Source organism: Gobio gobio (genome assembly GCF_949357685.1).
Source record: "Gobio gobio genome assembly, chromosome: 22".
Taxonomy (NCBI): domain Eukaryota; kingdom Metazoa; phylum Chordata; class Actinopteri; order Cypriniformes; family Gobionidae; genus Gobio; species Gobio gobio.
The window spans coordinates 25,489,100-25,514,958 of record NC_137118.1 but is presented as its reverse complement, the minus strand read 5'-3'; the positions used below and the strand labels follow the sequence as shown (position 1 = coordinate 25,514,958).

General features: G+C 36.7%; 1 protein-coding gene across 3 annotated transcripts in view; it reads right to left on the bottom strand.

Moving 5' to 3' along the window:
* Nucleotides 1-655: 655 nt before the first annotated feature.
* The window catches only part of syk (spleen tyrosine kinase), a 34,974-nt gene continuing 9,770 nt past the window's right edge, over nt 656-25,859 (bottom strand). The window contains exons 3-14 of one of the 3 annotated variants that reach the window (XM_079804607.1): nt 25,178-25,338; nt 22,897-23,044; nt 20,147-20,230; nt 14,215-14,253; nt 13,693-13,761; nt 11,081-11,156; nt 10,579-10,738; nt 7,515-7,724; nt 5,246-5,435; nt 4,931-5,071; nt 3,066-3,178; nt 656-2,269 (exon numbers count right to left, since the gene is read on the bottom strand). In XM_079804607.1, coding sequence (XP_079660733.1) covers nt 2,197-2,269; nt 3,066-3,178; nt 4,931-5,071; nt 5,246-5,435; nt 7,515-7,724; nt 10,579-10,738; nt 11,081-11,156; nt 13,693-13,761; nt 14,215-14,253; nt 20,147-20,230; nt 22,897-23,044; nt 25,178-25,338 — 1,464 coding nt within the window. In that variant the 3' untranslated portion in view covers nt 656-2,196. The remainder of the gene's footprint in view (nt 2,270-3,065; nt 3,179-4,930; nt 5,072-5,245; nt 5,436-7,514; nt 7,725-10,578; nt 10,739-11,080; nt 11,157-13,692; nt 13,762-14,214; nt 14,254-20,146; nt 20,231-22,896; nt 23,045-25,177; nt 25,339-25,859) is intronic. The other 2 variants (XM_079804608.1, XM_079804609.1) reach the window with 2 other exon arrangements.

Here is a 25,859-nt window from a genome sequence, read left to right as displayed (position 1 = left end):
ATCTACTTCATGCCTTCTGTCCTCTGATTGAGAGAGTTCATACTTTTTTATCAAGTAAAGTATTTTTTGCTCATAAATACTTAATGATATGTATAAAGTAAACGTAAGAAACATTTTCACGAGACTGAAGCAACTTGGGTTTACTTGATTATTCATACATCATTTTTTATTGTTAAAAATTCTTATGTCAAGTATGACACAACAGGATTTTGGGGAACATTTCTTTGTCCAGTTAGTACGCAGTAGTCCATCGCCGCAGCTACACATTTTCAACATCTCTATTGCAAACCCCTCCATGTTGCAGTTGTTGTTTTTGGCATATATCTACCAATTTACCTGGCTCCGCCCTCCTACGTACTTCCGCTCAATTTTCATTTTCCTTCCGTACTCCATCTTTTGCGGTATATTCTTTTGTTTTCTTCGGTCAACATTTAACCGGTCCAATCAGCGAATAGAGGGAGTGGCTGAGAACAATGACGTTGATGTCGTGCACATACATCACGACCAAACGTTAGCGATTGGTTATGGCAGATCCAGAGTGTCTCTGGGCAGATCCAATAGTTCTAAACTTCAACAGAGTATTTACCTCTTGTCTAACTGCTAGTTGATCAAACTAGTTCTTTTTTTTTTTTTTTTTTTTTTTTTTTTTTTATTTGACAAAAAACAGCAAAATACAAAACTCTCGTAGGGGAAAGAGAGTATACACATACCAAAATGTAGTCAAAATACAAAAGTGAATAACTAAACAGAAAACAACAGAACAAAAAAAAAAAAAAAAAAAAAAAAAAAAAAAAAAAAAGGAACGGGGCTATTTATAAACACAAGTCATTGTCAAAAAGGCAAAACATTTTCCCCTTTTCCATTTTTTCTCTTTTTTTTTTTTTTTTTTTTTTTTTTGACTTTGTACACATAATTCTGACTTTATACACACAATTCTGACTTTATACACACAATTCTGGATCAAACTAGTTCTTAAGACACAGTCTAACATAGTGGCTAAGTTTGTGCAACTGGCCACAGATGACTATTTTTAATCTGTATTTAGAAAGATGACATGTTTATTTTCTGTGTGTGTGCAGAAAAGTAACCCCCCCCCCCCCTCATTACTTTACCCAAATATGACATGCCTATTTTATTCCATTGTCATTTAATCAAATGATATTGCAACACCTTTTTATTTCTGTATGTTTGTGTTACTATGCATCCAAGAAAATTGCCACAGTTTTTTAAAAACAAATTTATTTTTTAAAGCATAACTGGACAATCGTATTGCAGCCGTACATGTTTTATTTGCCCAGCATCATTTATCAATCTTATCAAACAGGAAGAGCAAGATTCTAATGTGTCATGCCATGCTGTTCAGTTATCAAGCTTGTGCAAAGTCTGGAGCAACTGAATCAAGCTGACAAATCACAATGAATGCAATGAATTCACATAAGACAAAAGAAACATGTAGAAAACTATCTTAAAAGAGTATTGGTCTCATTTTAATTGCCTAGACTGTCATACAGTAGATGACATGCAAAATATGCTTACATTTTATCTGATGGTGTGACGTAAACACTGTCCACAAATACCGTAGAATGAATGGCAGTTTGTTTGAACACTTTAACACAACATTTTTAAACGTAAACTCAATGTTAAAATTGTAGAATTTGGCAATTAGATAAAGACAGAAACCCATAAAGGCCCTAATGCTTCAAGTGAAATTGAAGAACAAACTTCATCATGAGTATACAGGGCCTTAAATGTGTACAAAGAAGAAAGGGAGGGAAAAGAATGAGAATAATGTAGACATGTCTAGCTCTTGGTATTGCTCTAACATCTGAAGTGAATTAATAAGAAATACTGACTGCTTCAAACACAGAACACTGATGTTCTTTATAAACATGCATTTAGAAGCAAAAACAAGCATTTAATAAGCACTTTAAATTTGTACAGTTGCTAAAAGAAACATCTTGGATGGACAAACACTATGATACAAATTATTGCTTAAAATTATTAATGAAATGCTGTCAATGATCTAATTCGAATTTATACCAATGATGAAGGGGGAAAAATAACAAATAATATCATAAAAAATCTCAATGAAAAATATGTCCAAGTCAATTCAAATTATGCTTATACCACCCAATACAAACTGACTGTTTTCCAGTACCGTACTGCATAATTTTGTGAGTGGTCTGGGTGATGTCATCACTGAGATATGTCATAATAGTAATGTCGCAATCTGGGTTCAACTACAGAAAATCCAGGTCTCTCGTCTGGCCTACAGAAACAGAACAATGAAACATTATTCTTCTTCAATGAATTGCCAAATTAGTATTTCCCATCCATCCATATTTTGTGATAATGACCAGTATAATGTACATTATTCCTTTCATGTGTAGTTTTTCTGCTTTAATTGTGATTTAATTGTCAACAGTAAAAATAGAGTTTTGGTACAGTATCTGAATCTTGATGATTATGAAATTTTAAGTGTCTATGCCATGACACACTAAAAAATAAACACTCTAATATAATGATTATATTATACTAATAATATTATATTACTATAAAACAGTATATTTTATAACATTTTAAATAATGGTGTAATAATATAATCATAATCTTGTTTTTCTGTTTGTATAGTGCACTACAAGTAATATATTTGTAAAATTAGTAGTGATAAAAGTTATTATTGCAAATGCATATTAATACAGAATGATAATTAAATAAATGCAGATAAAAAGCACATTTACTTCAATCATTCTGATTATGAATCTGCTCTATACACTCTTTAAAAGCACTAAAAGTGGTTATTTGGCTCGTAATCATAGGAGAACCACTTTCAGGGCTGTATAGCACCACATTTTGGTGCTTCAGTGGTTCTTCAGCAGTTCTTCACCGGTTCTTTAAATGACTGAGGTGCTATATAGGTGCCATTTACAGAACCTGTTAAGATATGGTGCTATATAGCACCAAAAGTGGTTCCCCTATTATTACGAGCCAAGAACCACTTTTAGTGCCATATAGCACCATTTTTTAAAGAGTGTATTAGTATAATCTAGTGAGTGTTCACTTACTTGTATGTCCAGCATTTCATCATGAGGTTGAACATCTCAGACGGGCAGTCGAGGGGCGCCGACATTCTCTGTCCACTCTCAATCATCTGAATGACTTCATTTCCTTTCATGCCCTACAAACAATATGGAATAAACAACATAAGCAACACTGCTAAAACAATGCTCACTAATATTATGACGTTCAAAAAACAAGCTCATGTCTGATGGTTAAATGTATGAATGTACAGCTTGAGATTTAGACGATATTCAATATATCTTGATATTTAGGGGACTACCTGTTCTTTTATTTTGAAATATACTAAAGAAAAAGGACAGTAATTCGTATTTTTCCAGTTTGATCAGCAGTTTAGAGTTTATGTAACATGGCCACAATTTACTAAAATGCGAAAACGAATGAATAAATTCTTAATTTGTAGCAATGATTTACTAAAACGAGAGAATAAATTCTTAATTTGTAGCAATGATTTACTAAAACGAGAGAATAAATTCTTAATTTGTAGCCATGCTTTATTAAAACGAGAGAATAAATTCTTAATTTGTGGCCATGGTTTAATAAAACGAGAGTATAAATTCTTAATTTGTGGCCATGGTTTACTAAAACGAGAGAATAATTTCGTAATTTGTGGCCATGGTTTACTAAAACGAGAGAATAAGTTCTTAATTTGTGGCCATGGTTTAATAAAACGAGAGAATATATTCTTAATTTTTGGCCATGATTTACGAAAACGAGAGAATAAATTCTTAATTTTTGGCCATGATTAACGAAAACGAGAGAATAAATTCTTAATTTTTGGCCATGTTTTACGAAAACGAGAGAATATATTCTTAATTTTTGGCCATGATTTACGAAAACGAGAGAATATATTCTTAATTTTTGGCCATGATTTACGAAAACGAGAGAATATATTCTTAATTTTTGGCCATGATTTACGAAAACGAGAGAATATATTCTTAATTTTTGGCCATGATTTACTAAAACAAGAGAATAAATTCTTAATTTTTGGCCATGATTTACTAAAACGAGAGAATAAATTCTTAATTTTTGGCCATGATTTACTAAAACGAGAGAATAAATTCTTAATTTGTAACCATGGTTTACTAAAATGAGAGAATAAATTCTTAATTTTTGGTGAGGATTTACTAAAACGAGAGAATAAATTCTTAATTTGTGGCCATGGTTTACTAAAACGAGAGAATAAATTCTTAATTTGTGGCCATGGTTTAATAAAACGAGAGAATAAGTTCTTAATTTGTGGCCATGGTTTAATAAAACGAGAGAATATATTCTTAATTTTTGGCCATGATTTACGAAAACGAGAGAATAAATTCTTAATTGTTGGCCATGTTTTACGAAAACGAGGGAATATATTCTTAATTTTTGGCCATGATTTACTAAAACGAGAGAATAAATTCTTAATTTTTGGCCATGATTTACGAAAACGAGAGAATATATTCTTAATTTTTGGCCATGATTTACTAAAACGAGAGAATAAATTCTTAATTTTTGGCCATGATTTACTAAAACGAGAGAATAAATTCTTAATTTTTGGCCGTGATTTACTAAATAAATTCTTAATTTGTGGCCATGGTTTAGTAAAACGAGAGAATAAGTTCTTAATTTGTGGCCATGGTTTAATAAAACGAGAGAATATATATATATATATTATATATATAAAACAATTTGTCAGCATGTCATGTGTTGCTCTGTACATTTTCTCTGAAATGGGTGATTTTCAAACCAAATAGCCATTGTTTTCAAGTAGATTCAAAAGATTTAATGCAGATTTAGCTAAACTAAAAGAGTAATAAAATAGTCAAAATAATCACTGTTTTTGTCTCTAAATGAACACAAGGAAGAATCACACCTTGTACGGTTTCTGTCCGTATGAATAAGCCTCCCACATCAGGACTCCAAAGCTCCACACGTCACTCTTAGAAGAGAACTTCAAGTAGTTCATGCACTCAGGAGCGTACCATTTCAACGGCCATTTACCATGACCTTTGGCCTAGAGAAGCAGTGAACAAAGAGTGGTCAAACCCTCATCCTGCTGTACTAACATCAAGACAGCAGCTTTTTGTTAAAGGGCGTTAAAAGCATGAACATGTTAAAACATCCAGAAATAAAAGGTGACATTCTGCACTTTTGCCAATACGTATGGATAGCACTGTGGTTATTATACCTTGTAATAGTTCTCATCTTCTGTCAGGGCTTTAGAGAGTCCAAAGTCGCTGATCTTGGCGTAGTGCTGAGTGACTAGAAGCACGTTCCTGGCTGCAAGATCTCTGTGAACAAAGTTGTGCTCTTCGAGATATTTCATTCCCATAGAGACCTGGTGAACCAGCTCTGTGATGTTCTTCATAGAGATGTGTCTGAAAACGCAAGTGAGATCAATTCAATTTAGGCTTCTATGTAAATAGTAACACTACTATTGCTTATGACTTGAAGTTCAGTCCTGAGACTCATGGCACAGTTTTTCACCTCGCATGAAACTATTGAAACTACTTATTTAAATGACTGGATTTTGTCTGTGAAATTTCGCAGAACAGCGATAAATGTGACCAATGAACAGATGCTTGAAATGGAGGTAACATTTTTCAGTGAATAATGACTTTAATTTTCTATGTGCACACAGTGCAGTCATGTGATTTCAGGGCCATTGTACAGAACTGGTGCAAACTGCTGTCCCACAACCAAAAAACATATTTTAAAATATCCGTAAGCTTAAAGCTGTGGTCCGTAACTTTTTTTGTGTTCAAGATTTACAAAAATTATATAATGAGAACGTACAACATGAACCGTGTTTTTGTCTTACCCTGAATTATTATGGTACACTTATAATAAGTGTTTATATTGGGACTATTTCAGACTGCGGAGGAGCAAAGTCCCTGCGTGACTCGCCATAGACATAAACACAGAGAAGTAGCTGCAATGTTCTTCCGCAAGACGCATGCAGTTCTGTTTATTAACCGCTAGAGCGCAAAAAGTTACGGACTGCAGCTTTAATAATTTTCTGTGAAAAATATTCCAAAACTTGCTGAAAATACAATATGAGAATTAACTGCATAGAAATGTGTACCTTGGATATTAAACAATTTGCATACATACAAAATGTGTGGAAAATGTTTCCAACTCTGACTTTGAACCAATTCTGTAGAATATAGTGTACAGTTTGTGATGCTTTATAGTATTTTTATGGTACAATTTTGCAATTTTGGCTTGTTCAGTGTGGCCATACAACAAGAAAAGTGTTTAGTGAAGAGCTGTTTAATGTAGATAAAATCTTGTGATCATGCTATGATTTGTAAAGGTTTGAAAAAAACAAACATTGTGATTATCTTTTATAGATCTTTTTGTTATTTATATTCTCTAGTTCGTACATCAGTGCAGTCGAAGTGGTTTTCAGGGTACAAGCCACGTGTGAAATGGGTCGACTTGTCAGACGTCCAAAAAGGAACAACAGTTTTAAGTAAAACAGTCTTTATGATTATTACTGCGTACACAAAACATGGCATGTCTTCATCAGCGAAGAAGAATAGATGACAAAAAACGAAAGTGAATGATAAACACTAAGGGCCCTATCATACACCCGGCGCAATGCGCCGCCAGGTGCGACCAAGCCTGAAGCTTCCGCGCCTCGATCGCCCCCCCCGGTGGCTGGTTCCAGTATAGCTCCTAAACCCCACCCCTCCATGTATTAGAATGGGCGCAAGACACACTAAACAATTCAATTACACTTCAAATAATTGTTTCCTAAAGATGGTTTCTGTCATTTTAGGCAGTTTTTATTACGATGATTTCATTTCAAGTGTTCGTTTTTTAAATAAGTTTAGTTTTAGTGAGATATTTGATGCTATAAAAACGGGGGTTGTGACGTCATGATTGACAGCTGAGATTGACGGGTTCTCTGAGTGAAGTTGTCACTGAGGCACTAACGGATTTTTGTGAGGAGATTGGAGCTTTAGCTTTAATTTCTACATTTCTATAACTGTTTATTTCTCACCAACATAATGAATTGTTCTGCATCTGTGAGAGTTTGGGCGGGCTTTTGATAATCGCGCCTCTACTTCCTGCTCTCTACTGCGCAACTCCAGTCCGGAGATCGCTACTGCGCAGACTCGGTCCCAAGATGTCAGCGCCGTGTGCGGGCCTACGAAAGCTTCAACTCTGGTCAGCGGAAGTCAATGAAGTCACGTCGTCTATGGGTGCGACGCAAGTGTTTTTTGCTAATTTCAGCCAGACACAGTTATCATTTTCACGCCCTGAGCCACATTGTTTAAATAGCAAATCCATTTGCGCCCATTTGTGCGTGCTGGTCTGCTGATTTTTTTTGCAGTATTTTTTGTTACTAATATGCGCCTATACATGCGTAATGGAGTGCAGCAGAGCAGCATCAAGAATATGAAATATCAGCCTCTCTTATTTTATTCAATTTCTGTCGCATAACATACTTGTTCTTCTGTAGGAACTTGTGCAGCGGCCCCAGTTCAGCAAGCTCCATAACCAGCATGAGGTTCTCAGCTTCACACATGCCAATCATGCGAACAATGTATGGATTATCCAGCTGCTGCATGACGTTAGCTTCCCGCAGCATCTCATCCTTTACAGCTGCATTATCATCATCATTCTTCAGTATCTTCACTGCCACAGCCTTCTGTGTCCTGAAAGAAAGAGAAATATACAGATAAATATACAAAGTAGATTGGCTCAGGGGGTAGCAAGGTCGCCTCAAAGCAAGAAGGTCCCTGGGCTGAGCCAGTAGGCTTTTCTGTGTGGAGTTCTCCCAGAGCCTCCTCCAGGTGCTCCGGTTTCACCCACACAGTCCAAAAACATGCAGGTTAGGTGGATTGGAGACTCTAAACTGTCTGTGGGTGTGAATGTGTGTGAGTCCTAAGCCATGTAACGGGGGAAGACCTGGCAACCTACCCCGGAAAAAATCATGGCTAAGAGAATTAATGGACAGTGTCTCCCAAGGAATGACACTCAATACTTCTGGTGCATTCACAACCTCTTGTGAATTTTTTGTTTACAAGTTGGGAAATCGTAATTACATCGTCAAGTGCATTCAAGTCAAGCAAGGTGTACCTTCTCTTGATTTTTTAAAACTCTACTTCTACAAAATTAAGAACAAGGAATGAACATCAGGTTTTGAAGCCATTGTGAACTGAATTCTCTCACACTTGTACGATACTATTGTATTTTGTTTTGTGTTCTTATTTTCTTTATATGGCAGCCTGACAAAAATTATGGCTGCACAATTTGTCATGTTTCATTGCGTTATCACAAAACAACTGACTCCAAGCACACATGCTTTCAAAATCTTTAACACATTTTATGATATTTGAATAACAGGTGAAGAGGTCAATATTCCTAGGACATCACTTTTGGCCACAATTGTAGATAAATCAATTACACATCTAGGGCCAGATTTACTAAACAGGGGAAATTACAGTGCATCCAGAAAGTATTCACAGTGCTTCACTTTTTCCACCTTCTGTTAGTTACAGCCTTATTCCAAAATGGATTAAATTCATTATTTTCCTCAAAATTCTACAAATAATAACCAACAATGTGAAAAGTTTGTTTGAAATCTTTGCAAATGTATTAAAAGTAAAAAAAAAGAAAAAAAAAAGAAAAAAAAATCACATATACATAGGTATTCACAACCTTTGCTCAATACTTTGTTGAAGCACCTTTGGCACCAATTACAGCCTCAAGTCTTTTTGAGTATGAGGCTACAAGCTTGGCAACACCGATTTTTGGGCAGTTTCTTCCATTCTCCTTTGCAGGACCTTTCAAGCTCTATCAGGTTGAATGGGGAGCGTCGGTGCACAGCCATTTTCAGATCTCTCCAGAGATGTTCAATCGGGTTCAAGTCTGGGCTCTGACTGGGCCACTCATGGACATTCACTAAGGCCCTTCTCCCCCGATCGCTCAGGTTGGCCGGGTGGCCAGCTCTAGGAAGAGTCCTGGTGGTTCCAAACTTCTTCCATTTACGGATGATGGAGGCCACTGTGCTCTTTGGGACCTTCAATGCTGCAGAATTTTTTCTGTACCCTTGCCCAGATCTGTGCCTCAATACATCCTGTCTCGGAGGTCTACAGACAATTCCATGGACTTCATGCTCTGACATGCACTGTTTACTGTGGGACCTTATATAGACAGGTATGTGCCTTTCCAAATCATGTCCAATCAACTGAATTTACCACAAGTGGAGTCCAATCAAGTTGTAGAAACATCTCAAGGATGATCAGTGGAAACTCAATTTTGAGTGTCATGGCAAAGGCTGTGAATACTTACTGAATGTAAAAGTGATTTTTTTTTCACTTTTTTAATAAATGTTCAAAGATTTCAAACAAACATCTTTCACATTTTCATTATGGGGTATTGTTTGTAGAATTTTGAGGAAAATAATATCCATTTTCCATTTTCCAAAATCCATTTTAGAATAAGGCTGTAACATATCAAAATGTGGAAAAAGTGAAAAGCTGTGAATACTTTTCGGATGCACTGTAGCGTGAGAGCGCAATTCCAAAAAAGCGCTGATGAGTGAAAAGTTCTGCATGTGATCTGCTGACTACATGTAAATTAAAGAACACAGACACAGCCAGATCATTGCCCAAATGACCAACGCAATCTACCAGTTAGCATCTGGTTTAAGACGTGCTTTTATTGGCCGGTAAATAATGGCACAAACACCAGTAAATTGATGAGCGCAAACCTATATGTAAATCACCTTGCGTGATTCATTTAAATACTCTCCCCCCATAATTTTTTTCTTCTGAAAGGGACACTCATACAAATACATATGCAATAAGGTCAGCCACAAAAATAACCCTGTCCACGCCTTTTTTAGCGCAAATTTTTCACTGTGTGTCTTTAGTAAATCCTGACAGTAGTTTTTTAACGCCAAAAGAGGGTTTGCGATGGCGCAAGCTGTTAGTAGATCTCACCCCTACTGTTTTTCCTGTCTTTTGACTGGAAGAGAGATTAAAGCAATTAAATTGTCCAGCGGGTTCTATTTAAGTGACCAAAATCACTTAAACGCAGATCATTCTAAAGTTTACAAAAAAATAGAGGCTGAACTCATCTACAAAACGTTTTAATGAAGTCTGTACTTATGCAAATCGGACTGAAGTAATTGATTAATTAAACTACAAACCCTTTCCAGAATGTTTGAGAAATATCAATACAACAACACTATAAGTCCTATAATAAACATGAATGGCAACTTTAGTTGTATGTTATTGACTTATAGTTGCTAATGCTAATGAATTGTTTTTTGATTGCAGTAACAAAATCAGGCTTTTAGAATACAATACCAATGAGTAATAATTATTTTGGGTAAAATTTTTAAAAGCAAGAAAAAGGACTTATAAGATCTAAGATAAAAGTTTGATTGATTGACATGTAAATTATTTGGGCACCGGATTTTTATATCCTTAAAATAATATTTTTTTTTAAAAATCCACATGAGATTTTAATTAATTTTCTGCATAAATTTGGTTAACTAACTTTTTCATCTGGTAGACCCCTCTTAGGACAGTGCCAAAGTTGCCTGAGCCCAACTCTCCATCTTCCAGAGTCAGGTCGCTCCGGTTCACTGTAGTTGATCGCAGCTCTTCAGGATCTGCATATGGACTTTCGTACACCTGTGTGTCCATTGGCATAGCCTCTGGAAACATAGAGCGCAGAGTTTAGGATTACAAGAATTACATCAGGGTTTACACTACCAGTCATAAGTTTGAACACACCGTCTCATTCTTTATTATTAATATTTCGCCTAAACTATGAAAATCAAACAAATGGAAGCTTTTAAAACAGAGTTCCCATGTGAGTCGGATATCTTTTCCTTCACTGTCTACTTTACATATATTTAAGAAATCCATATGTAGGCACAATTTATATTTGTCTATCCAAAGGAAAAGCCTTTAAATCAACTTTATTTTTTTAAAAAGTCAGGTGTCTAGCCTTTGACTGGAAGTGTAAGTGTTGAAGCAAAACTAAGTAAACAAACCTTTGCCGAAGATATTAGGATTAGGAAGTTCACCCCTGCCGTTTGATCTAAAGTTATAGGGATTTTCAAGATGACCCTACAAAAACACAACACAATTACAATTATGAAAATACACAGATCCACATAAAAAAAGCTGATAGAACACAGGCATGTTAACTGAAATGCCTGCATGCATCAATGGGAAAGAAGGACAGGGTCAAACCAAACTTTCCTGTGTTCTTCATGGCACTTGAATGCATTGAATGCATAATTACATTTACTGAGATGTTTCAATGGTACAGTAAGTGAATGGCAATTCATATACAGCATTATACACGATGTGGTCAGTGTCCATGAAGAAGAGGAGAACCTTCTTCCAAAAGGTCAAAAAGCCAACACATAGTGTTTAAATAAAAAAGGAACAATACAAGAAAAGAGATCTCTTGCAGATAGGATTGATAATTATGTGATTTGTATCATTAAAAAGGAGTGATAGAAAAGGAGAATGAAAATATGGATGTATGATTAGGGTAATTCAACTGTTAGAAGCTAAAAAAGCAGATAGACATTATCAACACAAATGATTGCCATCTCTTCCAAAAAAGAGCCAGTTATTGTCTTTGTTCCAATCACTGAGATGGAACGTTTGGAACATTCTAGGAAGCAATTTGTGAGTCATATAAATTACACTGCTTATACACTATTGTCCATTGACTAATTTCAATGGACAATAGCCAGAGGTGTCTCAAAAGGGAGATCAATTATGCTACCTCCCTTTTAGACCAGTATTTGAGGCAGAAGTACTATGATGTACATTATCAAAAATATAGTTCTGAATCTAATTTCTCAATGGAACTGCCCTTGATAAGCTGTTGTGAACATGTGACTGAAGGTAACATCTGTTACCTCACATTCTATATTGATGTGTCAAATTGCTATGTTGCTTGGCAGCTATAAACAGCTGCTATTTGTTTTAAAGTAGCTAATATGAACAATGTAAAAGTCTTTTGTTGTCACTTTTAATCAATTTAAGGCATCCTTGCTGAATAAAAGTAATAATTTTGAATAAGAAAACAAACTTGCTGATCCCACATTTTTGAACATTAGTTACAAAAATTATAAAAATTATAGTATGCAATAAATAGTATAAATGCTGTAACCAACCTTACCAATGCAGCTTAGAATGACATTTTTGTTGTATTGTTGAAGAAGAATGGTTTAAGTTTTCAAATACAGGAATAACATCTTAAAGGCACAGTATGTAAGTTTCGCCGCTAGGGGTTGCTTATTCAAAACAAAGGCGTAGACTATAAAAAATTAAATGATGAATAAGTTATGACAACATATGTTTTTACATTGTCAATCTCATCAAAATAAGTTAAGCAATTTTCTACAAAGTTATACAGGATACAACACATTTTTTAAAGTCACTTTAACATAATTTAAGTTGAAATGACTTGAACATCCAAGTTGAGTGAAAACAAGATTTTAACAATAAGACTAACTGTGTTGAGCTATATAACAATGATTCGTTTTCTGTCGATGAATGCATCCAAACAGTTGCTCAACTGTCTAATAAAAACATAATATATTAAAGCGTCTTTGGTGTTTCCATGGTTTCTACAAAATAAAACCGGAAACCGAGGCTAATGCGGGTATTAAGTCATTGATAGGCGACGCATGGACAAGGTCCGTGTCCTGGTTAAAATTGAATATTTCTCTGGATTTAAACATTCTTGGAAACATTTGGGATAATGTAAGAACACAAGTCAACAAAATATATAACATTGTTCTAGTGGTTTTTGGATATTTGAATCCAAAAATCTTACATATTGTGCCTAGCTGGCCTAGTTCTTAAAACCCCATTAAAATCAGCCATGCTGGAAGACCAGCAAACCAGTGTAAATGTTGTATATAATAGAAACTAGTATTAATATTAAAGTATTTTAAACACATTTAACTACAGAAAAATAAAAGGGAATATAATGTGCCCTGACTTACATTCTTTATCCACCTTATTTTACAGTGAGGAAATGTGTGAATGTGCAACACTTCTGATTCATTAGTTGCAATAGGTAAATAACTAGAAAAATAACAAAGTTAACGGTAAAACTATTTGCACTACAAACCAGTGCGTTTATGATTTTGATAATAAATTAAAATAATATGATAACAAATAAAGGTTTGCAAAATCAAGCAGCACAGCGGGCTGTTTTTGTACAGCTAAAAATAACTGGAAGCAAATGACACCGGAAGCCTTGCACATTCAAGGTAAAAATGGACATGTCCGGTCTTACGTTACAAATAAGGTGGATAGGCAATCAACATGAAAATGTATAAAATGGACTGAACAAAAATGTGTAAAAAGCAACCATTCTTTTAACTGAACTGAGAGTAAACAGCTTTTATCACACATTTATCTATGTATCTATATTTATATGAATGAAAACAATAAATGTGAGTTATTGCTGGTGATTGGATGTGATGTACAGGGCAGTGAATGGAGGAAGAGATCAGAGAGGGTGTAGGCGTCCCACAGGCAAAGTTAGAAGCAAAAACCACACGCAAGCAAGGCGGGTGTCCTACCACTGCCAGTGGGGGATAAGGAGGAAGAGAGGGGAGTGTTAGTGCACCTTTTTTTGGCCAGGTTTGGGGAAGGAGTATGATTTGATTCTGGAGAGAATCCCACCTGTGGCACCTTGCTAGAAACCACAATTTTAAAGAGCATAAGGTTATTTTATCCTACACTATTTGATGCTAATGTTTAATGCTAAACATCTATGACCCATTAATATTGTGTTATACATTACAACAGCAAAGCTAAACGCACACAAAATTGGTTTCTTCAAAAATAGCTCTGCAAATGAGCTAATTAAATGTACATTAAGTAACATTCACATTTCCAGTGGCCATTATGTTAAAAGGACTGGTACAGTCTAGGTCAGTGGTTCTCAGCAGGCTTTGCTTCAGGACCTAGATTGTACATTGTGGTACAAGTGGTGACATAACGCAAGATCAGAATTGTTTATTGTATTGAAGTAAATAAAAATGTCCTTATGAAATTTTGAAATATATTACATAAACTGCATGAATCCAATAATGTGCAAATTAATAACATGCCATAAGCTGAATGAATAAGAAAAAATACCATTTACCATGGTTTCTAAATGCCTCTGGAACGTCGGTTTCATGCTCTTTGCAGCCAATAATTTGCAGAATAAAACAAATTGTTGTCAGAACATATCATGTTTATCCCTGATGTGCGTAATCATTCATAATCTGGATCCTTTTTTGTACCTTGCTTAGGTTTTTGAGATTTAGGCAATACATTTTTTCTTTTGCTATCCCAAGTCAGATAATACGAAGCCACTAAAAGGACACATGATGGTTGGATTAGATCGGTGGAAAACGTTCTATGCTTTTGTGTTCTCTTGCAAAAGTTTTGCGTTCCACAAAGAAACTGTGAGTAGTTGCTTGTAAAACATCTCAGGTTAACTATGTAACCTGGTTCCCCCGAGAAGGGAATGAGATCCTACGTCATAGCGTTGACGCTATGGGAGCGCTTCTGTGTGAGCCGGAGTGTAGTGTGTCACCGTAGTAGAACTTTGACGCTGAGTCATGCCGTTAACACTGTAAGGTGACCTGACCCCTAAAGGCCAAGCCATTCCGCGCTTCTCATAGGAGAGGGTGATAGTGCCTGTGATCCAATGCAAAATACAATGTTTGGTGACTGCGTAATCTCTGTTGCAACCACAAAAACAGACCAAAGGCTGAGATGATCTACGTTGCTGATTTGAGCGGTGGACATAGATCCTTTGAGCAATACAGCCACAGTGGATACTTTAGGGATATAGTCTGGTCTGGGGTGTAGTATACACTGTAAAAAAAAATCAGGTCTCCAATTGAAAATGATCTAGTGAGCGATCACATCTAAAATTTTCAGTTGGCCAAATTGAATTTCTTGAATTTTAATTGAATTAAATTGCATCAATTCACAGAAATTCAATTTGGCCAACTGAAAAATTTTGATGTGATCGCTTACTAGAAAATGTTCAATTGGAGACCTGAATTTTTTTAAACCGTGTAGCTCTGACATCACCTGGAGCAAAATCTAAGCAGGAGGGTGCAAATAGTAAAGCCACTTATAGCTTTTTTTCCAAGACCGACTCCAAGAGCTCAAATAGGGCTCAAATCTGCTAGGATCAATCCTAGGTCCCAGAAGTGAACTCTTGACTTACAGATACCCCTTTTCCACCAGAATGAACCAGGTGCTAGTTCAGAGTCAGTGCTAGTCCCAGTTCATAGTTGGTTCGACTGAGGAGTCTTCTAAGAACCGTTTGCTTTTCCACATGCTGAGAGTTTTCTACATTTTTCTACATTTTTCAAACTAAATATCCAAATAAATCTAATTATTAAACTAAATTAACCATATAAACCTAATTACTGATCTAATTACTGATCTAAAGCCAACACTGTCACTGTATGATAATTGAAATGAACTGATGACATCACCGTTTTCTCCGGAATGGCTATACGGCTGAATAAAATTCTGTTGCATTATTTTCCTGTTTAACACTGTAAAGCTGCTTTGAAACAATCACCATTGTTAAAAACGCTATATAAATAAAGTTGACTTGACTTGACTTGACAGAGAGCCACAACAGAGCCAAGTCTTACGTCACTGTATACGTCTCATCTTTCTCAGCAACTAGCGAGGCAGCGGGAAACACAAACACACCAGGCCACGTATGATGTTAAAAAAACCGCATGAGTGAATCAAAAGCATATAGAGTTGTTTGCTGGACTCGTTGTCATACGGCGATCGGTCTGCACAGGACCGCTGCGAACAAGCCTTCCATCAACAATGCAAACGTTGCGTTACTATTAATGCACATGATTTACGATCCTACATCGGCAAAACACAGCGAAAACACCGCAAATCCAACATGCAGTTAGCCGTAATTTGTATAGACAGAGATAACAAATGAGCAGCAGCTGTTAGCTCCATTAGCTGCTATTTCAAAAATGGCGGATCTCAAGTTTGTGTTCGTCTTTTTGACCCCGCCCCCAGCGCACTTTTCCTGGCTCGGAGCTGGTGCTTTGGGTGTGGAACCACAAAGAACCGATTTGAAACTAGGCTCTGGCTCCGAACTAGCACCAGCACTGCCTTGGTGGAAAAGGGGTAAGAGAGGTCTCAACCGTCTGGCCCCACGTAAGAACCGAGACACCAAGGGGTGCCTCCCAACAGAAGCTACTTCTAAGGGTATATGGCTAGCAGAAATAACATCCACATAAACCTTAAAAGTAGCAGGGGCCAACCCTGCTGAAAATTCTTGAAGAAACTCCAGCACTTGACCAAAAGGGCAGTCAACTCGGTTTAAGTGACATTGTTCACACTATGACATAAAAAGTTGCCATTTCTGGGAATACAACTTTCTAGTGGACAGAGCTGTAGAGTTCAAGATTGTTTCAGCAACCTCAGCCGAAAGACCAGAATCAATGAGCTGGTGTCCCTCAAGGGTCAGACCCAAAGTTTCCAGATCTCTGGCCGGGGGTAAAATATCAGATCTCTCTGGACTGGGATCTCCCAAGGGATGCTGTCCAGGAAAGACCGCAAACCAAACTTGAGCCGGCCAGAGCAGAGCCACTAGAAGGAGGTGAACTCAGCCCTGGTGCCTTGCTAGCCCCTACCTCGACAGGATGTCTGATCCCAAATTATTTTGTCCCAGAATGTAAATTCAAAGAAAACTGCCTGCCTTCTGCCCAGAACAGGATCTGCTGCTCCTGCCTGAAAAGGGGGCGCAAACTCAGCCCACCCTGGTGATTGATGTAAGAGACTACCATAGAGTTACTGTAGTTTTTCAGTGCTAGAAACACTGCCCTTGTCTTAAGGCAAATTTATGTGCCAAAAAAGACGAGGTTCCCCAGAAAGGCTGGTCGGTTATTAGTCTTGCATAGCCAAACCTTCAGACTGATGACACAAAGTCTGGACTCTATCGCAACTTTCATTGGTCACGGACTGCCCAAGAGGGAGTTTGACTGACATTTAATGCAACCAATCACAGTTTTGTTCCGCGTCATGTTTAGGGGTGTGAAAATGTAGAGTCGATGTCCCTGCAATAACAGACTGTTGTGCATCTATAAATTATTCATTTTAAGTACGTTGTTCAAGTTTACTGCAACAATGGAGCTGCAAACTTCACATACTTTTGATCCTGGTAAGCACTCATTGTCACAGTTGTACACATGATGGCGTTCTTCTTCCAAAAGGGAGTTTGGAGTCACAGCATTTGTTTCCAGGTGGTGCGTTAAAGAACGCAACACACGCGTCTCGAGGACATCCTGTAAAATTCAACAGATGATGACTTTGAAACTCCTGAAGTGTTTCCAGAAAAGTGTGCAATATGCATCCGACGTTCAGCCGATGCTCCGTGGGCATGACATCTGAGGCTGAGACTAGTCAGCTATCAAGAACCGCAACCCAACCCACGAGAGAGGCGTTCGTTGTGAGAGACTTCTGATGGCAACACGCCCCAAGTGTCCAGGCCCTGTTTAGGAACCTCTATGTTGTGCCGTTAACACTTCTGACTGGGCTAGTATCAACTAGTCGTTGATATAGTATACAAATGCCCTGGAGTCATAGAGGAGCCAGAGCAACACCAATGCACTTGGTGAAGGTATGTGGGCACAAGGCTTGGCCGAAAGGAATAACCCGATATTGGTATGTTTCGGCCCCGAAAGCAAAACTGAGGCACTTCCTGTTTTCTGGCAAACTTTTGATTTGGAAATACGCATCTATCATCTAGATCTATCATCACAAACCAATAAAGAGGCCCAGCAGATCTTCGGAGCAGATGTTTACGTCCAGCAGATATAAAATAGGATACAACCCTATCATTTGTGGGTAATATAAAATACAGACTGTAAAACACTAGTTCTCTCTCTGAAGGGGGTACACTTTCACCTGAGGTGGCAGGATTAGTAGTGACACCCCATGAGAGACCCAAAGGAAGTTGGGCACACAATGACATGGTGTGCAATGTCCTCCCTTGGGACCAGGGCCTTAAGGCGTCAGGGTTTCTTCTTGGCTACCCTCGAGGAGATCACCTTCCTTAAATCTTATCTCCCTTTGGGCCACACTCACTTTTTGCTCCTCCCTCCTGGAGCTTGGTTGAGCCTGGCCAGTGGAAGTCGCTGGCTCCTGACATGGCGATAAATCAGCTCCTTCAATGCTGCAGACAGATGTTTTGGCTCCTTTAGGGGTGTTGCAATATACTGGTGTGGCGAGCAGAGAGGCTGAGGGACCGTGAGAGCGGGACACGTGTCACATCGGCCTTGTGCCTCACGGAGAAGTGACGGGAGCATAAAGGAGGAGCGACGACAGTGAAGGACGAGAGAGGACCAGGCCTGGACTTTACATTTTATTTTGTTTATGTTTTGTTATGTGTGTGCGCGGCAGTCGTCCGTGAGGGGCTGACGCTTTTACTTTCATTTTGTGTTTATTTATTTATTAAAGTTGTTGAAAGTTTGCCGGTTCCCGCCTCCTTCTTCCCATAACAACAAACTCTATTACAACCGGTATTGGCGATAACTGTAATATTTAAAAACTGAATAGTACACATATGATAATTTGTCATGTAGCACCAGAATCTGGTTGATATCACAACGTACAGTAGGTGGCTGTATTGCACCTTAACGCTGGTTGCCACCTGTCATAAAACACAAGCAAATAGAGTGTGCAGCTGCTACTGCCATGTAAAATCATGTCCTTGGATATGACAGACGAGACCCTTCCCGCACTCCAAGAAAGTTAGCTCGCCAGTGTGGAAGTATTTTGGATTGTGTGAAAATGATTTGTTATTCACCTCAAGTCTACAGGACTTGCCGATCAACGGCGGGTGCAAAAGGGAGCGATACCACCAATCTGTTCACCCACCTCCACTTCTGTTATCTTACAGATTTGGCAACTGTACAGAGAGTAAGTTGCAATTATTTTGCTAGTCCTGAAATGGGAAATGTTACATGAACCAGCTGACGCCTTTCTGTGTTTTATTATATTTACATCCCTCTGGGCTTTTAGTTCAAAAGTGTGCTCAACTGGATATTGTATTAGGGATTGTATTATCATATGTTTACTTCAAATATCTTTAGAGAGCAGTACATGTGTTTAATTTAACTAAATACACCGTAATCGGCTAAAACATATGTGCAGGTTATTTTACTTCCGGAACAAGTGTGTACCTGAGTCCGTGTTGCTTTCTAGTTCACGTCATTCACGTGAATCCAGGTAGTCTCGGGTTTTGTACCTCGGTGCACGCCCAGGTCCACATGACAGCTTTCACATTATCAATTTTTTATGCGAACCATGCCCCGTTCCGAATTAATTGGCAGTGTAAAAATGCCCTCTGAGTCAGCAGAGAGCACGGGAGAAAAGGTACTGTTGCCCACCTCAAACTCAGCCTCCGCTAACTTGACCTGCGATCCCCATGACCGGAGTCGCCATGCTGCCTCCGCAGCAGCAGGACCCAAGCAATGCCAATGCAAAATATTTGCGAGTGAACGCAATGTATCTTGGAGGAATGCAAAACCTTTGTGAGCGAACGCAAAGTTTTCTCTCAAATGCAAAGTTTATTGGAGGAACGCAAAACTTCTATGAGCAAATGCAACACAAAATTATTAAAATATATTTTTTCTCCTATCTGATTTTTTTTATTTTTATCACCTTGTCCCTTTAGGGGCTCCATAAATGATATAGTTAGTTGAATTGTGCATTGTCTTTCCCTATTGTCTGTGACACCATTTTTGGGTCACGACCCACCATTTGAGAACCACTTCTCTATGCTTTATCACACTAGCAAGAACTTACATTATTTAGATTAATGAGCAGACAAAAAGTTTAATTTCCTTAATTTTTTTGTGTGTGAATCACTAAACAATTATTTGTGGATATTTAAAACAGTACAATAGCCCTCAGAGTGGTTCATATCGTCTGACATGTCATCTTACTTAAAGGCATGTTCATGTAAACTCGTATTAGAACACATTCTCACCATTGTGTTTGGTTGTAGTTGTGAATTATGTACTTACCACTGAATGATGTGATGGTCTTTGGCAGGACTCGGTAAGCACTCGGAGCAGGCCGTCAGGCTTGTACGAATAGTGTTCTACCAGCTATAATACATTGCACATTGAAGTCAGATTCTGGACATCATCACAGTGTCATTGTTTCAGCATCGTTATGTTTTTTATAAGCTTAGGCCTATTTCATGTTGTGTAACAAAATCAACAATACTAGAATAGAAGAGTACATTGTTTTTGACAAAGGATGGATAACCGATAGCCAAGTGTGCTTTTCTTTCCTTTTTTGGTTCTTCACATGCTTCACATCAGCACACCTTTGAAAAGCTACACATTAGTGTTGTGACGCATTATCTATATCAAACAATTTCTATTTTAAAATATACTTTTAATACACACCCACCTCATTCGAACCATGCAGCGCTCTCCAAATCACAAAGTGATAGATGTTTACCAGTGCTAGTTAATGGCCTAGCTGTAGCATTACCTTTGCTAAACCTTTGATGCAGTGCATCATGCACAGCCACGCAACAATTCACCCCCAACCAGGAAATCTAAATATAACGCGGCATTTGTCCTGTTGGTCACCATATTCAAAACAATTGTCTACCTTTACAAGATTGGGTAACACTTTATTTCGATGGTCCACTTTAGACATTCTACTAACTATAAGTAACTTTGCAACTACATGTCAACTATCAGTCATTAGAGTACTCTGCTAACACTTTATTTTGATGCTCTCCAACAGACATTCTACTGACTATAAGTAGGGTAAACGTACCTATTAAGTTCACCAAAGTCTACATTGAGACATTTTAGTGCACAGGGTATTAGTTTCAGTACAAAAAGCTATGTTAAAATAAAGGATTAATCTCTGACACAATAATATTTTATTTTATTTTAAATGACAAAGGCATTTTAATTAAGATGTACATAATTAAATGCAAAAAGTCTGGCTGTGCTTAATGGGTTTAAGCACACCCCTGTTGCCATTAAGCTCACATGTTTTTTTGTTTTAATTCTTGTTTATTTTTAAACAATATTTTTAAAGATGATTTTTTTAAGGATTAACTTGAAGTGACAACCATCAGTTAATATTTAAAGTCTGTTTATGAAGTATTTACATAGACGTTCAATGTGGATGAGCTTAAAGGGAGCACACTGAGCTTAATTGGAACAGCAAACATTTTTTATTAATAAATATTATTCAATTATAGTAAATAATATAGGTCATGTATTAAATTACATACATACATACATATTTTAATATGGACCACTATTATTGAAAATATCTATGAAATTATACTTTTCTTATCGATGTCACACTGAAGCTGTGATTTTCATAGTAGTGCACCCTTTAAGCTCACCTTACAATAATATGAAGTCTTTAAAAATAACAGCAGTGTAAAACCACAGAACATCAATAAACTGTAAATTTATAATATAATGGATTTAAAAGTACAAGCCAGAAATGCCTGTGAAGTAATATATTAGTGCACAATCTTATACAGCTAGTAAGCGAATAATGTTCTGTAGCACCTGCGCTATGTTGCTAAATCTATCTAACTGTAATATGCAAAATTCTAAGCATTAATCTCTTATTTTTACAATAAGAAGCTACTTATCCAAAATAAAGGCTTAAACATCCTAAAAATGCACATTTAATGGGCTCTTCTTCTGGTGGAAGTTTTCAGACAGCTTTCAAAATGGCCACCAGATAGTATGAACACATGAATACCCATGTCTCAGTGTGCAATGGTCTGATTAGCTTGAAATATAGGAGGTAACAAACACATCAATTGGTTAAGGCATGAAGTGGCTGATAAATATTTTTTTTCTTTTTATAATCTGACTAAATTTGCAACTGTTAACTTATTCTACTAACCTTAACACGTAACTCTAACCTAACAGTACCAACAGTCTACAACAGTCAACTAATACTCTAATGAGAGCTTTTTGACATGTAGTTGCAAAGTTATTTATAGTTAATAAGAATCTTATAGAATAAGAATCTAAAGTGGATCATCGAAATAAAGTGTAACCCAAGATGGCCGTTATGACATTGTGACATAAGCTTTTAATTTAACTTAAAAGTGTTTATATGTCTATGTGGTGTTTTTTTATATGCTTCAAGACAAACCATGAGCAAAGTCATAAGTATTCAGTAACTCCCTGCGCCTTCGAATTAGTCCAAATGAGTGCGTAGACAGAAAATCCAAATAGTGAAACACTTCAAGAGAGTCTGCACTCTCTACCAAAGAAGAAGTCATCACTTGCGAGATAAAAACATTGCATTACTGAGAGAAGGGCAAACGTTTCGGTCACATGTGACGTTTGTCAATGCCAAGCTTTATCTCGCAATGACTTCTTCTTTGGTAGAGAGCGAGGACTCTCTAGAAGGGTTTCGCAAAGTCATAAGTCAACACCATTGCTGAGTATTTTCTTCTTAAAACCAGTGAACCAAAGACAGTTCTTAAAAACACGTATTGAAATTGCCAGTATTTCTGACATCACAAACTACCTTGTAACCAATTACAATTGAATTATGCATATGATGCATATTACGATGTTATGATGAACTGTAGCCTATGCCTTTCTATGCTTTAAGAGACACAATTATTGACTACTGGGGGACTTTAAATAAATCCCTTTTTTTTTCTAATTATCTGAGGTAATTTTTTTCTACACATACTGTATAGACTTCACCTGCTCTGAAGTCATAAGCAGGTTTGGCGTGTCTCTTGACAGGTTTTAATTACCTGCCAAAGTGTGTCGAACTTCTTCCCATCAGGAATGGAGAGTTTGCCAGCCTTGTCCTTATCAATGCGATAGTGCATGACTTGCTTATTATGCAAGAGACCCAGTGCATAGGACACGTTTCTGCCATCGTTTTCTCTTTGTCTAATTCTGTCAGGAGGAGAGAAAATTATACAGTAAATGTTAAGCAGAGGACAGGGGAAAACTCACAGTAATTCACACCCTCTGAAAAGGCTCTTGCCATATGATTCTTTTATACACAGATCAACACTAGATGGAGCCGTAGATGTTTTTCAGAACAGAGATTCAGTATTCAGAATTAGTAGTGGATGTAGTTGGTGAACCAATAAATGCTTAATCAAAAAGGAAATATAAAAATAAACATCAAGTTATAAAATATAACACATTTGATTTCTATTTTTTTACCTTTAGTAAAAACTAGAAAGTTGAAAGCTAATGAAGTTCTCATGATGATAAAACCGTATTTGTCTTGTAAATAAACTTTCTTCTTTTTCCATTTTCTGTAGACTACATTGCACGTACATCTTTTAAGATGGTAGCAAGTGTTCTATTTAAAGCAAGTGCAGATTGTACACAGTCTCACTACCCCCACCCAGCCCTGCTCTTTTTTTCCGCCTCCACACTGCGTCTTTGGTCACTTCAGGAAGTCCTCGCAAACAGTGTCACAGCGGAAACCACACAGTGCCTCCCTGCCTCGCTTCTTTCACTTTAGAGCAGTGGTGCTACAGTCCAAACCCATGCTTCATCCAGGGACTAATTCAGTGATGAATTTAATCTCTTATCTATTGGGATTCAAATTTTAAGATTTATGATTAACTCAAAATTTTATTTAAGATCTTAATCAATGTACTAAAGAAATACTTATTTTAGAGCCTTTAAAACATAATTTATTTTAACGTAATGGAAAGGCTACATTATTTAGATTCATGTAATGCATGCAACATAACAACATAGCGCTTTACTTCTGTCTCTGCAAAATTAAATACTGTCATTTGATAGAACAAATGCACTTGGTTTATGTAATATAGAGTAGCATTCAAAAGTTTGGGGTCTATTTTTGGAGAGAGAAAAAAAGTCTCTCACCAAGGCTGCATTTATTTGATCTAAAAGACAGTAAAAAACGTAATATTGTGAAATATTATTACAATTTAAAATAACAGTTTTCTAAATGAAAATATTGTAAAATGTAATTTATTCCTGTGACCAAAGCTGAATTTTCAGCATCATTACTCCAGTCTTCAGTGTCACATGATCCTTCAGAAATCATTCTTATATGCTGATTTGATGATCAAGAAACATTTCTGATTAATATCAATGTTGTGCTGCTTCATAATTTTGGAAATGGAAAACGTGATATTTTTCAGGATCCTTTGATGAATAGAAAGTTCAAAAGAACAGCATTTATTTGAAATATAATTTTGTAGCAATGTAAACGTTTTTACTGTTACTTTTGATCAACTGATGCATTATACAGTTATTAATTTCTTTTAAAAAAAAATCCTACTGACAGTAAAGTTTTGAACTGTAGTGTAGCCTATGTTCTGGGTGATTCTTAGAAGATGTAATGAAATCCAAAATAATTTCACATTTTTCTTGATATTGTATGAGTCATCCAATTTACTGAAATTTTGATCTAGATTGTAGCCTATAACTGTATTCTGGGTAATTATTTGTAGATGTAATGAAATCCAAGATAATTTCTCTTTTTTCTTGATCTTGTAAGTCATCCAACTTACAGAAATTTTGATCTAGATTGTACCCTATAACTAATATGTGGACCACAAAACTAGTTATAAGTTGCACGGGTATATTTGTGGCAATAGCCAACAATACATTGTATGGGTCAACATTATTGATTTTTCTTGTATGCAAAAAATCATTAGGATATTATGTAAAGATCATGTTCCATGAAGATATTTTGTTAATTTCCTACCTTAAATATATCCTAAATGTATTGTTATTAGTAATATGCACTGCTGAGGACTTAATTTGGACAACTTTAAAGGCGATTTTCTCAATATTTAGATTTTTTTGCACACTCAGATTCCAGATTTTCAAATAGTTGCCAATATTTGTCCTATCCAAACAAACCAATCATCAATGGGAAGCTTATTTATTCAGATGATGTAGGAATCTCACAAAAAAAAAGACCCTTATGACTGGTTTTGTGGTCCAGGGTCACATATGTATTCTGGGTGATTCTTTGTAGATGTAATGAAATCCAAGATCATTTCTAATTTTTCTTGATCTTGTATAACATACAGAAATTTGCCGTTGATGTGTGGGCTCTTGAGCAAGCGCTGCTCCGAGTCCTCGCGGTCAATCTTGCCATGGAACCATGGCATCTTCTCATGCGCTGTCGTAGCAATGAGTTTCTCCAGCTGAGGCCTCTGGCTGATGATAGCCTGCTCCAGAGCCGAACCCTGCCACACAACAAACAAAACACAACAAAACTAACAAACGGCTTGTTTTATTCCAAGAAATGTGCATTTACACATACTTTAACACTGTGCAGAGGCGAAATAAATGTATTCACAATAGCTGCATATGTTCAAAAGCTGACACCAACAAAAACTAAATGTGCAACACAAAAGATTGTTGTGACATATGTTGTGACTCTAATGCCAAAAGTTCACAGTTTATTTTATTCTCGTAATCTGACATACTTCTGAGTATGCCTATTCAACAAACAAAATGTATAGGATAGGAATTTATCCAGCGGGAAATGGATGGTAAAAATTGGTATTATATACCAAAATAGGCAACACTTTAATTTAAGGCGACGTAGTTACACGTTACTACATGTACTTACTATAGTATTGACAGTAAACTATGCATATTTACAAGTAACTAACCCTAAACCAAACCCTAACCATAGCTCTATAGTAAGTAGACATGTAGTTAATTAATATTACTCAGCACTTATCTGAGCGAGTACAATGTA